The sequence below is a fragment of the Halichondria panicea genome, chromosome 12 (genome assembly GCF_963675165.1).
Source record: "Halichondria panicea chromosome 12, odHalPani1.1, whole genome shotgun sequence".
In the NCBI taxonomy this organism is placed as follows: Eukaryota; Metazoa; Porifera; class Demospongiae; order Suberitida; family Halichondriidae; genus Halichondria; species Halichondria panicea.
The window spans coordinates 4,665,202-4,680,508 of NC_087388.1; the positions used below are offsets into that span (position 1 = coordinate 4,665,202).

General features: G+C 40.8%; 5 protein-coding genes and 1 long non-coding RNA gene across 6 annotated transcripts; 4 read left to right on the top strand and 2 right to left on the bottom strand.

Annotated features, from left to right (window-relative positions):
* The first annotated feature begins 521 nt into the window (after window positions 1–521).
* On the top strand, window positions 522–2,132 carry LOC135345286 (dnaJ homolog subfamily B member 9-like). Its single transcript, XM_064542708.1, has 3 exons — window positions 522–940; window positions 1,322–1,681; window positions 1,924–2,132. The coding sequence occupies exons 1-3, from the start codon at window positions 586–588 to the stop codon at window positions 2,004–2,006; spliced, it is 798 nt and encodes a 265-aa protein (XP_064398778.1). The 5' UTR covers window positions 522–585; the 3' UTR covers window positions 2,007–2,132.
* LOC135345237 (uncharacterized) lies at window positions 2,054–7,369 on the bottom strand. Its single transcript, XM_064542634.1, has 12 exons — window positions 7,122–7,369; window positions 6,831–6,934; window positions 6,372–6,451; window positions 6,040–6,165; window positions 5,158–5,258; window positions 4,780–4,873; window positions 4,667–4,706; window positions 4,469–4,529; window positions 4,243–4,356; window positions 3,921–4,028; window positions 3,445–3,540; window positions 2,054–3,114 (listed from the first exon to the last, which is right to left on the bottom strand). The coding sequence occupies exons 1-12, from the start codon at window positions 7,353–7,355 to the stop codon at window positions 2,233–2,235; spliced, it is 2,040 nt and encodes a 679-aa protein (XP_064398704.1). The 5' UTR covers window positions 7,356–7,369; the 3' UTR covers window positions 2,054–2,232.
* Window position 7,370: 1 nt separating this feature from the next.
* Window positions 7,371–10,957, top strand: LOC135345310 (uncharacterized). Its single transcript, XR_010397677.1, has 11 exons — window positions 7,371–7,476; window positions 7,540–7,595; window positions 8,001–8,074; window positions 8,580–8,612; window positions 8,800–8,869; window positions 9,083–9,130; window positions 9,341–9,401; window positions 9,681–9,864; window positions 10,054–10,106; window positions 10,292–10,366; window positions 10,729–10,957. It is a non-coding gene; the product is annotated as an uncharacterized LOC135345310 (long non-coding RNA).
* A 279-nt stretch (window positions 10,958–11,236) lies between these two features.
* LOC135345278 (uncharacterized) lies at window positions 11,237–12,365 on the top strand. The gene has a single exon (XM_064542699.1). It carries the CDS (start codon window positions 11,288–11,290, stop codon window positions 12,254–12,256), a length of 969 nt encoding a protein of 322 aa, XP_064398769.1. The 5' UTR covers window positions 11,237–11,287; the 3' UTR covers window positions 12,257–12,365.
* On the top strand, window positions 12,365–13,487 carry LOC135345279 (uncharacterized). Its single transcript, XM_064542701.1, has one exon. It carries the CDS (start codon window positions 12,459–12,461, stop codon window positions 13,413–13,415), a length of 957 nt encoding a protein of 318 aa, XP_064398771.1. The 5' UTR covers window positions 12,365–12,458; the 3' UTR covers window positions 13,416–13,487.
* Window positions 13,488–13,620: 133 nt separating this feature from the next.
* LOC135345282 (protein bicaudal D homolog) lies at window positions 13,621–15,257 on the bottom strand. The gene is made up of 2 exons (XM_064542704.1): window positions 14,370–15,257; window positions 13,621–13,816 (listed from the first exon to the last, which is right to left on the bottom strand). The coding sequence occupies exons 1-2, from the start codon at window positions 15,189–15,191 to the stop codon at window positions 13,766–13,768; spliced, it is 873 nt and encodes a 290-aa protein (XP_064398774.1). The 5' UTR covers window positions 15,192–15,257; the 3' UTR covers window positions 13,621–13,765.
* Between the last annotated feature and the right edge of the window lie 50 nt (window positions 15,258–15,307).

Below are 15,307 nucleotides of genomic sequence, written 5' to 3' on the forward strand. Positions count from 1 at the left end.
AGTTACTCCCGTATTGCATTCCTGCAGCATGACAGGATGTCACGCCCACATTTACCTAGAGGAGGTGTGGCCTCGCGTCATATTTTATCATCAAGTTTCACTGAGGAATTGTGAGTGTACGGAGAAAGAAGAGAATATACAGAAGCACAACACCAAAACTTGCTCTCCTAGCTAGCTAAAAGACTACAAACGATCATAGTACTCCACAGTAGTTATAAACAATGCCTAGCTATATCCTGTGACATAAGAAAATGAATAGCATAGTCATAGTTGAAGAAATGAGCTATAAACTTACAGTGTAAGAGTTTGTTGCGCTTTCTAAGGCTCCTGTGTTAATGTAATACTTTAGTAGATACTAAGATTGATAAACAAGTAGAAAATGCCTCTTGGAGAGACTCCAGAAGAGATAAACACAAAGAACAGTAAAATAGCGCTGACGGTGCATAAAATACTTGCTGAGTCAACACAAATATCATGTGGGCGTGACATGTGCGGCTATTAATCAAGACACAAACAAACACACCAAACGGTCTCTGCCAACCAAATTCAGCCACAGCATTCGTATAGCGCAGTGACATGATATGAATGCCTGAGAAGATAGCTTCCAGGAAATCTGTACACAAGGCCTCCTCTACAATACAAGACCAATACAAGAGCACACTATACAGCATATTGGCCACTAGAATGGACTCTTCAAAGAGAATCAGTAGATCTACTCACAACCTACTCTCCTGTCTGTCTTTAGTCTTGTGTGTATCTCTCCTAACGTGCCCGAGCAGGGTAGCCGCTGAAGAGACCGACTACTATAAACTACTGGGCATATCTAGAGATGCATCGAACAAAGAGATTAAGAAGGCGTTCAGAAAGTTGGCTATCAAGTATCATCCCGACAAGAACCCTGCCCCCTCCGCTAGAGAAGAGTTTGAGAAGATAGCTAATGGTGAGATACTCGTTTAGTAGTCGTAATATTGCTGACTTTGGCATCATAGTTGTTCTTTCACACGTATGAGTATTTGGATCTAGATCATTGTCAAGCGCTAGTTGTAGAGACTTCCTTAACATTACCTTCAGAAGAATTCCCTATTAATAAACACTCTTCCTTCATAATTCATAATCTTCTGCTATTGGTTTGATTAGCAAAACACAGAAATAGAAAATGATTCTTTGACTGTGTATACTATATAATTGTCAATATTGCTCCAACTACACACCCACACATACACACACACCCACCCACACACACACACACACACACACACACACACACCCACCCACACATACACACACACCCACCCACACACACACACACACACACGTACAGCCTATGAGGTCCTCTCAGATACAAAGAAACGGCAACACTACGATCAATTTGGAGCAGAAAGCCCTGGGGGCAATCCTAGCCAAGGTTTCGACGGTTTCAACTTCAACTACGATTCATTCTTCAATACCGACCATTTTAACAGTGAACACTCTGAGTTCAATACACACTTCAACTTCAACTTTGACGATGTTTTCAATGATTTCTTCGATGATGAGAGCGATCCATTTGAAGGTTTTGGATTCCACAATCACTTTGGTGGTGGAGGGGGCGGAGGTCATGAGGTTGACGATGGTTTCGGATTCGGAGGAATGTTCGATGGTATGGGAGACATGTTTGGAGACAACTTTGCAGGACAGGAAGGTAATTGGCTATTATAGTGTTCTTGCTTGCTTGTAGATTAGGTGCTTTCCCCTTTGTATAATTGGGTTGCGGTGATACGTTTGCTTGTAGAAAAGGTGTTTTCCCTTGTGTTGGCTTGCAGTTGATGCCTTAGCTTGGTGATTTCCCCCTAACCCTTGCATATAAATTTTGTCTTGTTCAAGTTATACTCCTTTGTTGATCCTTACCACTTTCGTACCTCACCAATACTACTCTCTGTACAGCTACAGGTGGTGGAGGCAGATCGTGTAAGACTGTCACCAGAAGAGAAGGAAACACGATCACCTCACACACTATTTGCTCATAGGATACAAATCAACTCTCAGTTAATTATACAAATAATTGATTGATCACTTTTAATTTTTCTAAATTTTCACAATGATTTGTCAGTTCGTGAAAAGCAAATTATAAATAAATTATACTCACAATGTAATAGTGCAATTGTCTAAAAACTATATATGGTCTATATAATTATTATATAGCTTCCCATGTCTATGAGTCGAAATAAGTTATATGTAAGGTAAACACAGAGGCTAAACAAGCAATGACGGTTCAGATCGTAGCTGGTCGAACTCTGACCCTTGCCATGCCCCTTCATCAAACACACCTCCTGATAACGTCTCGCTCCGATGATCGTAATGAATTACATCACTATTGGAGTCTTTCCTTCTCTGATCTAAACTTCCATTGTATGCGTACGGAGTGCTACAGTTGTCTTCATAATTATGAGCTTCTGCAAGTTCGATTGTGTTGCTTCCATCGTGTAGCGTGGAGTGTGCCAAGACTCCTGCGTTAAATGTACTTGCTGGGTTGTACAACACAGGAGTAGCTTCCAGTAGAGCAGGAGCACTACTGAGAGGGTGTGTGTGATTTTGTAGTCCAGTTGATTTGGTTGGCGGGGTGAATGGTACTTGAGGGGAGAGGTGTGCTGCCTGACTGGTGCCATAGTTATTGGGTGTCATAGAACTTGAAGGGTGGTAGTTGTGGAGTGGAGAAGTTTGGGGTGTATACTGGGTTTCATGTACTTGATTCTGTGATGGAGTGTCCCCTTCAATGGCGGCTCGATATCTCACTGAAACCTCCAGACTTGTGTCGTAAGTGTTTGAAGAATTCTTAGGAAACATATTCCTAGGCACAAAACCGAGTTTTGGTGGAGGCCCAACATTTGATTCATTATGAATAGGAGTTTTTGAGCCAGGTGTACTTTGACTGTTTCTGGTAGCACCAACGTTTTGAGTGATATCGAGTGTTTTAGAGTTGGTAACAGACTTGTTATGTCCAGATGTGTTTTGAGCACCATTAGGGAAAGGTGCTGACAGATTGAGTGTGGCATTGTTTGTAGGGGTAGTGGGGGAGAGCATGAAGGGAGAGGTGATGGGGTGGTCGCCAAACAAGGACCTCCAAATGGTGCTTCTCTGTAAGTGTGTGTGTGTGTGTGTGTGTGTGTGTGTGTGTGTGTGTGTGTGTGTGTGTGTGTGTGTGGGAGGGTTAGTAATAGTGTTACACATTAAACAGCTATACATGTGTAATAAGTAAAAGCAAATTGAGATATTGAACATGCAACATTTGATAAGAGAAATTCGTATTTTTACGGATAGCAATTGGATCACAGAACTATGTAAAGTTATGGTTGTTACAAGAGTTGATTTCAGTTGCCTCCTATCAAAATGCAAGACGTCCTAATACAATACTGTGACAACTTAAGCACAATTAAGTCATAATGAAGAGGAAGTATCTAGACTCACACTGATCTTGTTGGAGTAGAGCGTGGAGATCCGCTGTCGTGTTCTGACAAACCCGACTAGAGGGGGAGGGGCACACCCCTCGTCACTCACAAGGTACTGTAGAGGGTGGGGGCATTCTAATATTCTAATATTCAGGAATGCCACGTGTTCAGTTACCATACTTTAACACACTGCTATAGACGTACCTAGAAATAATTAAGATTAAAATGTCAGCAACCTACATGTGTGTGTATTCTATTCAATCCTCTATCTCAATTGAACACACAAATTTGCCTCTTTTACGTAATATGTATCAAAACTAGCTAGGCCTAAGATGTGGTTATATTTTGTTTGGTGTTGGTTAGAGCTATATCTACCACTGACCAGTGCGGACACATCCCTGTCTCTATGATAGGGACAAAGTGGTTGCCCCAATAGTACCAGCTATAGCTATAGCTACACTGAGCCACAGGTTACTAGTAGCTACAGACACTCACCCTTAGTTCGTACGGACAGTACTCCTCTCCCTTGAGTTGCTCAGCCAACGCTCTCGCTATCGTTAGAATGGAGCCCAAGGGAGCATTACAAGACAGGCTCATCGCAAACTACATGTTAAGGGGGAGGGGCAACGTAAAACCACATCAAGATATAAGTACACATGATCAGTTCCAGTCCACAGAGCATGGGTTCGAGCAAATAGCTTTTTGCATACGGTAATTGTTCGCATTCCAATACCATAATTATATACGTACGGCACACTTTATTCGGATATTATTAGTCTCGCAAATGGATGGAGCTGGTACACCGATTCTTACTTACTTGCATAAACGATTCAATTGTCTTGCACAAGAGGAGTTCTTGCTTGTAGTGTACAAGGATTGCCACGGCCATAAATAATTGGAAATGCTTCGTAAGATGATCACACCAGATAATCTGTATAGGCACAACATCAAAACGGCACTCTCGCGTATATTAAAGATAACAGTATCCCAGTTTGTACTACTGAAGCTAGATACAGCTGCTTAATTTACACCCATCAACTTACCTCCCAGAGAGAGATGACATCTTCCATTGAAAACTCCCTTTTGAAGTTCAGCAAAACACCCCTGAAGGAAAACACAAACAGAACTTAAACACTAAACGCACTCAGTTCATTCCTTTTTTAGATGTCGTAGCGAATTTGAGACTGCATGGTATTAATTCTAACGTAAAATAAGTATTTGAATCACAATACTAGACTTACCTGTAACAAAACATCCAGTCATCATCTCCATGGATACCATCTGTATAATACACAATTCATCATAATAAACAACACACTGAGATAACACAATGAACAGTTGATGAAGGCCTCACCGATGTGATTGTGCAGCTGTGTGTCGGCATAGTAACAGAGCCGAGCCACGGAAGAAAGAGGTTGAGAGAGAGTTAAATCAGAAAACACGTGAGTCTGCATGTGAACAGAAAGTTAAGAACAGAAACTTAAAATTCAATTCTTAAACATGTACCGAGTATATTATAAGCATTGAACGTGTGCATGGGTAGAGCTTTAATTTGGAATAATTCTTTTGTTTGTGTACCAAGAAATCCCATGTACATAGCCATTCATTCACGCCATTCATTCACGCTTAAACAGAGGAACAGATTTCTTCATTAATTATTATTCTTCATATTCAAGTTAAACATTAAACCCACACTGAGCACACTGATGCGATCAAGCTAACGTTAACGCACCATTCTCCTCATGACCTCTGCCAGACACCAGAACGCTTGATGCTCACAACCCAGCATCAGCAGCAGTGGTGACAGAAACTCGTTCATACCTTGAACATAGCCTGAGGGGGAAATTATAAGGAAATGACAATCAGCCTCCTTGTACGAAAATACCGTCTACATAATAAAAAGCTGCAGAGTTTGATTTTGGCACCAATATATTAGAAAGATAAACTATTCGTCATTTTCTAAACGAGCTTCTAAGCTTAGATCCTGTTCTCTGAGTTATAATTATATCAAGGACGTATAAAGAGAAGAGGGCATATGCAACTATACAGTCTATCGTATTATAAACGAGCGGGGGCGTATGTCTAAAAATAGTAAACAAATTATTGCACGTGCGCACTTTATACTCTAGACTAACTTTATTCCCTAGTGGGCGGTTGGCTAAATATAGCATATCCTGCTGACTCATCAATACTAATATGACGCATACACAGAATACATACACATTGTGAGTTGCATGCCCTCTTCTCTTTATACGCCCTTTGTTATTATACAGTACCTCTTCTCTTTATATGCCCTTTGTTATTATACAGTACCTCTTCTCTTTATACGCCCTTTGTTATTATACAGTACCTCTTCTCTTTATACGCCCTTTGTTATTATACAGTACCTCTTCTCTTTATACGCCCTTTGTTATTATACAGTACCTCTTCTCTTTATACGCCCTTTGTTATTATACAGTACCTCTTCTCTTTATACGCCCTTTGTTATTATACAGTACCTCTTCTCTTTATACGCCCTTTGTTATTATATACAGTACAAATGTCACTATCACACACAGCTAATGTAGTACATGCAACCATGGCAACCATGGCACCTCTACGATTGGTTACGTACCAAGGTCAATGTTGTAGACACAGAAGGTGGTGAGCACTCTGTTGAGAATGCTAATGTTCTCAGTGGCCTCTGGTCCGCTTCCTTTAAAGGAGGCGTGGCTTCTATCAGTACGCACACAGTCCTTGCCTAGTGTGCACAAGATAAGACACGATATAATTACCATTTCAAAACATGGAATGTGGGAAAAAGGGAATTTGGGGGTTCAAGTACAGCATCAGAAGGAGCTCAATTACAGGTCATTGAGATTAGTAAAACGTCTAAAACACAAGACTTAGAAAAAGCATTCAATTATAGGGGGCATTCATTAATTGTATACGTATATAGCAACCAACCTATGACTCTGATGTAATCTGCGACACCATCGGGAATAACCCCACACTGCCAGGTGTCCACTAGCCGTTGGTACTCCAGTCTGTGTGTGTGTGTGTGGGGGGGGAATCGTGTGTGCATGTGTGCGTGTGCACGCGCGTGTGTGTGTGTGTGTGGGGGGGAATTGTGTGTGCATGTGTGCGTGTGCGCGCGTGTGTGTGTGTGTGTGTGTGTGTGTGTGTGAGTGTGATGGCCGATATACTATACGTCTGGGAGGTCACCACACCTCCAGCTAGTAGTGGGTGTTAACCGTTTGCAACTAAAGACTTATTTGGGAGCATATCAAGGAGCTTCATGCAGTCATCACATAGTAACTGTATATATAACAACCTCTGACCATTAGGAACATAACAAGCCTCTTAGCTGAGCTGGTTCAAGAGACTGTACATACATTAATCACCATTGCACTGGCTGTTTATTACCTCTTATCTGTGTCTATCTGTTCCCTCTCTTCTCTTGTTGACAGGAATGGATAATAGGCAAGCAGAAACTTCCACACTCGACCTCTAACCTCAGGGCAAATGCCCTGGGGGGGGGGGGAGGAACATTGAATGGGTACCAGTATAACAAGAGGAATTTCAGTGACATATCTCAGGGGTAACAGTGCAACGTTAACATAATACAGTTGAACCAATGGTTCTGAGCAGTAAAATGAGCTCAACTGGACCTCTAGATTTCCAGGCCTGATAATCACGCATAATAGTCTAGTCTACCTCATGGAAGGTCCACTTTCTGACGGAGTATTCATCGAGAACTTTGCCACTGGAATCCTGGAATAAGGCCCATACTGAGCCTGTGATCTTCTGCATGTCAATCACCAGGGGCATGATTGGTCTTGAAGACACGTACGTACCTATAGAGCTCCACCTAATACTACTAGTCTGTTCAGCCTTGTATCGTACATAGATTCTAGACACAGATAATGAAGACAAAGATCCCTCCTCCATGAGGTACCAACCACTCCCCCACCTTTTGTTGCTCTTGGCGCATGCGTACAACAAACCACGTGGAGCAGTTGTCACATCTCACAGCTGCAACTGAAGCAGAAGGTAGTGAGTCTCTATCCAGGTAAATCAGCTACTCTTGTGTGTTTGTGTTGTTTGTTACTTCATTCTCTACTCTCTTTTACAGGCCGTGAAGATGCTGTGAGCAATCCAGAATCCTTTGGTTGAATGTGCTGCAAAAAGGTATAATGTGCATTGCTTGTTGTACTTGTCTCTTTGATCATATTGGTTTGATTGGAATTACCGTCTGATCTACTGTGCTTACCACTGGCATCTGAACTAAGGGAATTTAGAATGTCATAGGATCTTTTAAACAAACAGCTTTCGTTTTAAGTTGTAGACAATGCCGCCCGCATTTATGCTGATCTTTTTGCTCTTAGGCTGTGATGTGAAAATGTTGTAATAGAAAATTATTACATTGTGTTTTTTGTTCCCTTTGATGATACTGGTTTATTGGAATTACCGTCTGATTAGCCGTGATTACCACTGGCACCAGAACTGAGGATCTAGGAATATTTTACCGTCAATATTGAAAGCTGTAATGTAATTCTTGTTTCTCTTTACCTTTATCTGTTTGTACATCTGTAGGTACTGCCTTCCACCTTAATCAAAGACGGGGAAGACGAACCAAAAATGTGTGGAAAAGTTTGGAAGAGAAATTGGTAAATTCGAGTATCTAGCTGTACTAGTAATACTGTCAACAATTGTAAGAAGTTTAGAAAAATGATGCTTGATAGACCTGTTTCTAGCCTGCTTGCCACAGAGCACTGACAGTCCGTACAGTGACCCTATCCAGAGCGGGCTCATAGTAACAATCATTGATGGACCACAATAGGAAACTGGTTACCTTCACTACAATAGGTTTTCAGTGTCGACAAGTGGACACACCTTTTGAATGCTGTACACTGTAATTATAATATAAGTATACCTTCTTGTATTCTCCTCCGTTTCAGAATCTTTGCAACACACCGTCAGTTAGTTAATTAGAGCGTTATACAATCCTCAAATGGAATATGTGTACTCACTGTGGTCTGGTTTACTACAATAATTGGGAGCATTTCCCATAAATACTGTGTAAGGAACTCGTAATGCTCAACATGTGTTGCTAACTCTATACATGCATGCACAGTATCACTTTTTATGATTATTTATATTTTGGTAATCTAGATTGTGGAGATACTGCAAGCAACACTGAATTTGGTAAGTATTGATTGTGTGTGCATTATGTATATAATTTTTCCCGTTGATGATACTGGTTTATTGGAATTACCGTCTGATTAGCCGTGATTACCACTGGCACCAGAACTGAGGGAATTTAGTTGAATGGTTATTTGCACTTCTCATGCAAGCTTTTATTACTATAATATTTCATTTTGAATACGTATAGGAAGATATCCCATCAAGCCTGCTCGCCATGTTATAGGTGTGGAGATGCTGAGCAAAATGGAATAATTATGGCGAGTATCATAATTTATGAATGTACGTATAATTATACTGTTAATTTTTCCCTTTGATGATACTGGTTTATTGGAATTACCGTCTGATTAGCCGTGATTACCACTGGCACCAGAACTGAGGGAATATGGATATGTCTTGGTTAAAATATCTTCTAATTAAGAGCATGCACATGTTGATATTACTTTTATCTTGATGTCGTTATATACATACAGTACAGGTGTTGGGAATTGAAAAATGCTCAAGAAATTTGTTGTTAAAAGGTGGGAGAAGTGTGTTTTGTTCCCATTGATGATACTGGTTAGTTTGGAATTACCGTCTGATTAATCGTGATTACCACTGGCACCAGAACTGAGGAAACTGATGTATTGTTGTATATATTTGTGATAGTTGAGCATTCCGTTATGAACGCACTTTTCAAATGTTTTTGCTTGTATGGCAATTAACTGTTTTTGTTTTTCTGGTTCCCATAGGAAATTGTGCTGGGCTGTGATGCACGAATGCACTGAAGATGAAGTACGAGTTAATAAACAGGTACTGTGTAAATGTCAGTACTGTATTATAATGTAGACACCCCTACTTTAAAAAGAGTGTCGTCCTAGCCTGCTTGCCACAGAGCACTGACAGTCTGTGCAGTGACCCTATCCAGAGCGGGCTCATAGTAACAATCATTGATGGACCACAATAGGAAACTGGTTACCTTCACTACAATAGGTTTTCAGTGTCGACAAGTGGGCACATACGTGTTGTTATTGGTTTATGCGTACTGGACTAACAATTACACTATCACAATTTTATGTATAATTATTTCAGGAAGAAGAGTGCAAAACTTGACCCACTGGACATGGCAGAGGGTGGGTGCTGTACCTCATTCAAAAAGAAAACTCTAGCGTTGATCTATAATTGGACTAGTAGACTATTGTCAAGAGCTTGAGGGCGACCAGGGACTGGCTCTATAATGATGACGAAGACTGCATGCATCACGTTTTTATAGCTGGTGAGAATGTTTTTGTTCTAGATTAAGCTCTGAGCCGATGAAGAAAAGATATAGGAATTGCCGTGTGATGCCTATGAAGGCGTGTGAACACAGTGATCAATCAGAGGCATTGTCAATGAGTGATTATGATGTTTGCTTGCAGGTGTTATCTTCGTTAGTTTCTAACTTCCTACTTTTCTTTTGCTGCAGGTTTAATTGACTTGTGTACAGAATGCTATAAAGACACATGGCGAAATTAAAATGTGAGTAAAAATAGTGTTAATTCCCTTTGATGATACTGGTTTGTTTGGAATTACCGTCTGATTAGCCGTGATTACCACTGGCACCAGAACTGAGGGAATTTTATTTGATTGCTGTATGGTAGAGCATTCATTGGAACACATTTTGCACTATTCAATTGACTGTTCTTATTTCTTGACTACCGTAGCTCTCTGTGGTATTGTTCTAGCTGGGCAGCGTGTGCGAACTTGTACTGAAATCTGGAGGAAAGGTGAACTAACAGGTACAGTTTCATGTATGTTGTGAAGGTAAACAGATTTTGTGTATTAAGTTTCATGTCCGCCTAAGGGGTTATATAAATGTTGATCCCGTACTCTTAAGATTGAAAGTGTATAAGCTAGCCCTTACTTAAAATATTCCTTCCTGGTTGACATATTTCTAGCCTGCTTGCCACAGAGCACTGACAGTCTGTGCAGTGACCCTATCCAGAGCGGGCTCATAGTAACAATCATTGATGGACCACAATAGGAAACTGGTTACCTTCACTACAATAGGTTTTCAGTGTCGACAAGTGGGCACATACGTGTTGCTGGTTTTACGAGTACTTGATTACAATTCCTACAATTGACAATATATATATTTCAGAAGGATGAACTTCTACACTGGACATGCACGGCGCCGATCCTATGTCAACGAGCTCGAGGACGGCCATAGTTGGTGAGAATGCTTTTGTTTTAATCATTAAGATCTGAGCCGATGAAGAAAAGATATAGGAATTGCCGTGTGATGCCTATGAAGGCGTGTGAACACAGTGATCAATCAGAGGCATTGTCAATGAGTGATTATGATGTTTTGCTTGTGTTTCTACTGGCTTTTTAAATCCTACTTTCTTTTTTGCTGCAGGTTTGGCTGGTTGATTTCTACCTGACAGCACCTATTAAAGATTTCGACATAATTATGCTACTGTCATTTTCGCTGGCTGTGCAGAATTCTATGAACTGTTATGAACTGTATAAGCCCCAATTGTGTTAATGTGTAACTTATTAATGTCTTGTTTGTGTCTGTCTGTCTGTCAATAATAATTTTGCTATTTTCAAAGATGTTCGTTGGGCATGCCTAGTTTATTTTCAACGAGCCCCGCCTTCGCTTCCTCTGATTAGACACACAAATTAATAATTATAGGAAGAGTGACCTTTCCAATAAGATGTCCTCAGACACTCCCTGCATCCCTGTGCTAAACTTTGCCAACCCAGACCGAGATGCCAAAGTCAAGCTCCTTGTTGAAGCCATGGAGAAGGTTGGATTTGTCTATATGGACAATGTACCCGGCTACAGCTTGGAAATTGAAGAGAAACTGCTGCAGGCTACCAAGTGGTTCTTTGCCAAACCTTTAGAAGATAAACTCAGAGTTTCTTGCACAAATTGGAACAAAGACGCCAAAGGATATTACAGAGGGTATATTCCCATCAACGTCAAGGAAGGTCATTTGAGAGAGCAATACGAAATGGGAGAAGAGCTTCCCGAAGATGACCCAGACCGAAATTCTGCCAACTACTTGTATGAACCAACTCCTTTTCCTGATGGTGAGGAAGGCTACACTTATCGTGAGCTGATGATGTCTCACTATGCTGCTATGACCAACGCTGGAATAGAATTTCTAAGACTCTTAGCAAAAGGGCTTGAAGTTGCTGAAGATTTCTTCGACAAAAAATTCTTGCCAAAAACACTCTCAAGTCTTCGTATCATGCACTACCCCACATACGGTGACACTCCTCAGCCAACGTTTGTTTGTGAAGAGCATTTTGACACACCTTTTGTTACTATTCTTACAACGTTTGCATATTCTGGTCTCGAGATAAAGAACAAAAATGACGAGTGGGTGAAAGTTGCTCCACGTCCTGGTTCTCTGGTGGTGAACATCGGAGATCTCCTGTCTAGAGTGTCGAGGAGAAGATTCAAAGCGACCTGGCATCGAGTTAGAGACACTGGTGGAGATCGTTACTCTATTCCTTTCTTTTTTGAGCCTCGAGCAGATGCACAATTTGAGTTTTCACATGAGGACGACCTCGGGTGGATAACTTATGGATCATGGATGGTGAATCATATGAGAAGATTTAAGTATCAATTTGGTCATTTGCCAGAATACCCGTCAGATTTACCAATGTTTGGTTAATTCTTGTATCATCTTATGACTATAATATAGCCATTTTTTATATGGAAGGTCACAATTGTCTCACATGCATGCACACATGTCTGTTTCAATTATTGGATGTAGATCTGAACCTGAATGACCTTTAGTTTAAAGGTCATGACCATAAAAGATCTCATATTCCAAGAAACCCTCCTAGATCCTGATCTGACCTGACTCTACAGAAATGTCTGCAACCAGTGTGCCGGTGATTGACTTCTCCAATCCGGACCGAGATGCCAACTCCAAGCTACTAATGCAGGCTATGGAAACTGTGGGGTTTGTGTATCTGGACAATGTTCCTGGATTCAATCGTGATGTTGAAGAGAAGTTATTACAGGCTAGCAAGTGGTTCTTTGCCAAACCCCTCGAAGAGAAGATCATGGTGTCTTGTAAAAATTGGAACAAGGACGCAGCTGGTGTGTACAGAGGGTATATTCCCATTAACGTCAAGGAAGGCCATTTGAGAGAGCAGTACGAAATGGGGGAAGAGCTTCCTGAAGATGATCCAGACCGAAATTCCGTCAATTACCTTTACGAACCGACTCCATTTCCGCCAAGTGAAGAAGATAGTTTTCGTAAATTGATGGTGTCTCACTACTCTGCTATGGCCAGCACTGGAGTGGAATTTTTGAAACTCCTCGCATTAGGGCTTGGACAGGAAGAGAATTTATTTGACAAAAAATTTCTCCCTAAGACTCTGTCAAGCTTGCGCATTATGCACTACCCCACATACGGAGACACACCTCAACCGACATTCGTTTGCGAAGAGCATATAGATTCAACGTTTGTTACTCTCCTAATCACATTCGGATATTCGGGCCTGGAAATTCAGAACGAAAATGACGAGTGGGTGAAAGTTGCTCCGCGTCCTGGCTCTCTGGTGGTGAACATCGGAGATCTCCTGTCTAGAATGACAAAGAGAAGATTCAAAGCTACCAAGCATCGAGTTAGAGACACTGGTGGAGATCGTTACTCTGTTCCTTTCTTCTTTGAGCCTCGAGCAGATGCACAATTCGAGTTTCCCGAAAAAGGAGATTTAGGATGGATAACTTACGGACCATGGATCGTGAAGTATGCTGGGAGATTCAAGTACCAATTCGGACATTTGCCTGAGTATCCAAATGTGCCTATGATTGGTTAACTTTCATTCTTGTTGTTGAGTTTTGTGTATTATTAGACGTATGAAATTGTGAATGTTATAGTGCATGGTCAACTATTATCGGGTTTTATTTAGGTATTACCAAGAGTTGTAAGGTTTTTCCTAGCCTTGAATCCAGGCTGATTACTTACTGGTCTCGAGGCTAGGTTTTTCCCAGACCTCTCTGTACATATATACTACATGTCAATTATCTCAAAAATAAATATTATACAATAGAAGTTAGCATGTATGATATCGGGTTATTAATGTTGCCAAGTTACTATGTTAAAATTAATGTTTACAAGTTCAGGACATGTTGAGTCCGAGTTTCAATTCAATACATATGTAGCTGTTTAGTGGTCCTGCTGAACTTGGGGATAGCCACTATAGAGACGTACTGCATCCTGTGATTGAGAAATATTTATTGAATGTAATTAATATAATTATTGCAATGAGGAACATAATTATATAGCTATAGGATTGGTAGATTATGCTCGCGAGTGTGACCTATTTTTTATTGTTTATGCTCGAGTTAACAGCCTATCATTCTTTTCAAATTATTGCCTATTATTCCTACGTTTAAGTTCCTCCAAGCACAACATAGATCCCATGTCGTCACATGGCGTCACACAAATAATCAGTTAACACAGAATGCATGTGCCAAGGAGATAATTAACCACCATGCAGTACTTCCGTCAGGCCTACAAATGCTTATACTATGATTCGTGCTGACCTAGCTGTATTCCCAAAACCTGCCGATTATTCTCTTAAAAGGTGCCCAATGTCAGTATAATTCTCACCCAAAAAATGCGCCTATTATGCTCAAAATTATGCCGACATATCTACCAACCCCCTAATAGTATATAGCTCACCCTCTGTACAATTTTATACATGTAGGTAGTCATTGTAGTATACAATTTAATGCACCGTGTGCATTAATGGTTCAATTGCACTAACCTGTTCATCTTCTTTGGCGCAACCAGGATCACGAAACATTGGTGGAGGCTCGGTAATGGCTGTCAATATCTCCCCTTCTTTTACTGATTTCAACTGCTCATCAAATTGTCCCAACTTCTCTGCAACTTGCTGCATGCAGTGCTTGAACTCATCAGTCAAAACTTCAAGGTTTTCCTCCATAATTTTCTTTGTAGCTACACTTTGCTCGTCAATCCCACTTGGTTGCTCTGTATTCGCCTGAAAATTTTCCAGTTGCTTGTCTCTCTCTAATAGCTCTGCAATATGTTCCTCTTTAACTAGCTTGAGTTCTTTTTGCATTTTCATTTCACGTCGTTTAGCTTTGTCTAAGTCAGCTTCCAAACTGTTGATTTTTGCTTGTCTGTCTGTCAAGTTTCCGGTTACCATTCTTAGCTGCTTGTCCTTAAATAAGATCTTCTCATCGTGTCTTCTAGTTGCTTCTTCCAGCTGTCGCTGCGCTTGTGCTTCACCTGCTTTAACCTCTTTCAAGTCCGCCTCCAAACGCTCAATCTTTGCCTGCCAATTCAGACCTCCTAAAAATTTCTCGTTGTATGAAATCTCCTCCTCATGTTTTTTAAGTGTGTTTTCTAACTCCTGCTTTGCTAGTGCTTCCCCCAACTGTGATTCTTTCAAGTCAGCCTCCAATTGTCTAATTTTTGCTAGAGCTTCAGCCAAAGATAGGCCTTCAGAGCCTGATCGTTTCGAAGAGGGTTTTGGTGTAAGCCACAAGTCTTGCAATTTTTTGAACTTATTCTCCCAGTTAGAGCTTCCTCCATCATCTCCCTGAGCTCCCTCGACCTGCATTGCTTCTCTTTGTAAGACTTTAACTTAGTACATGTATGTAGCTGGTAACGCCCACTTATATGCAAATAACATTTTATTTTGCATGCATGCGCATGCGCAATGTTAATTAGATCTGA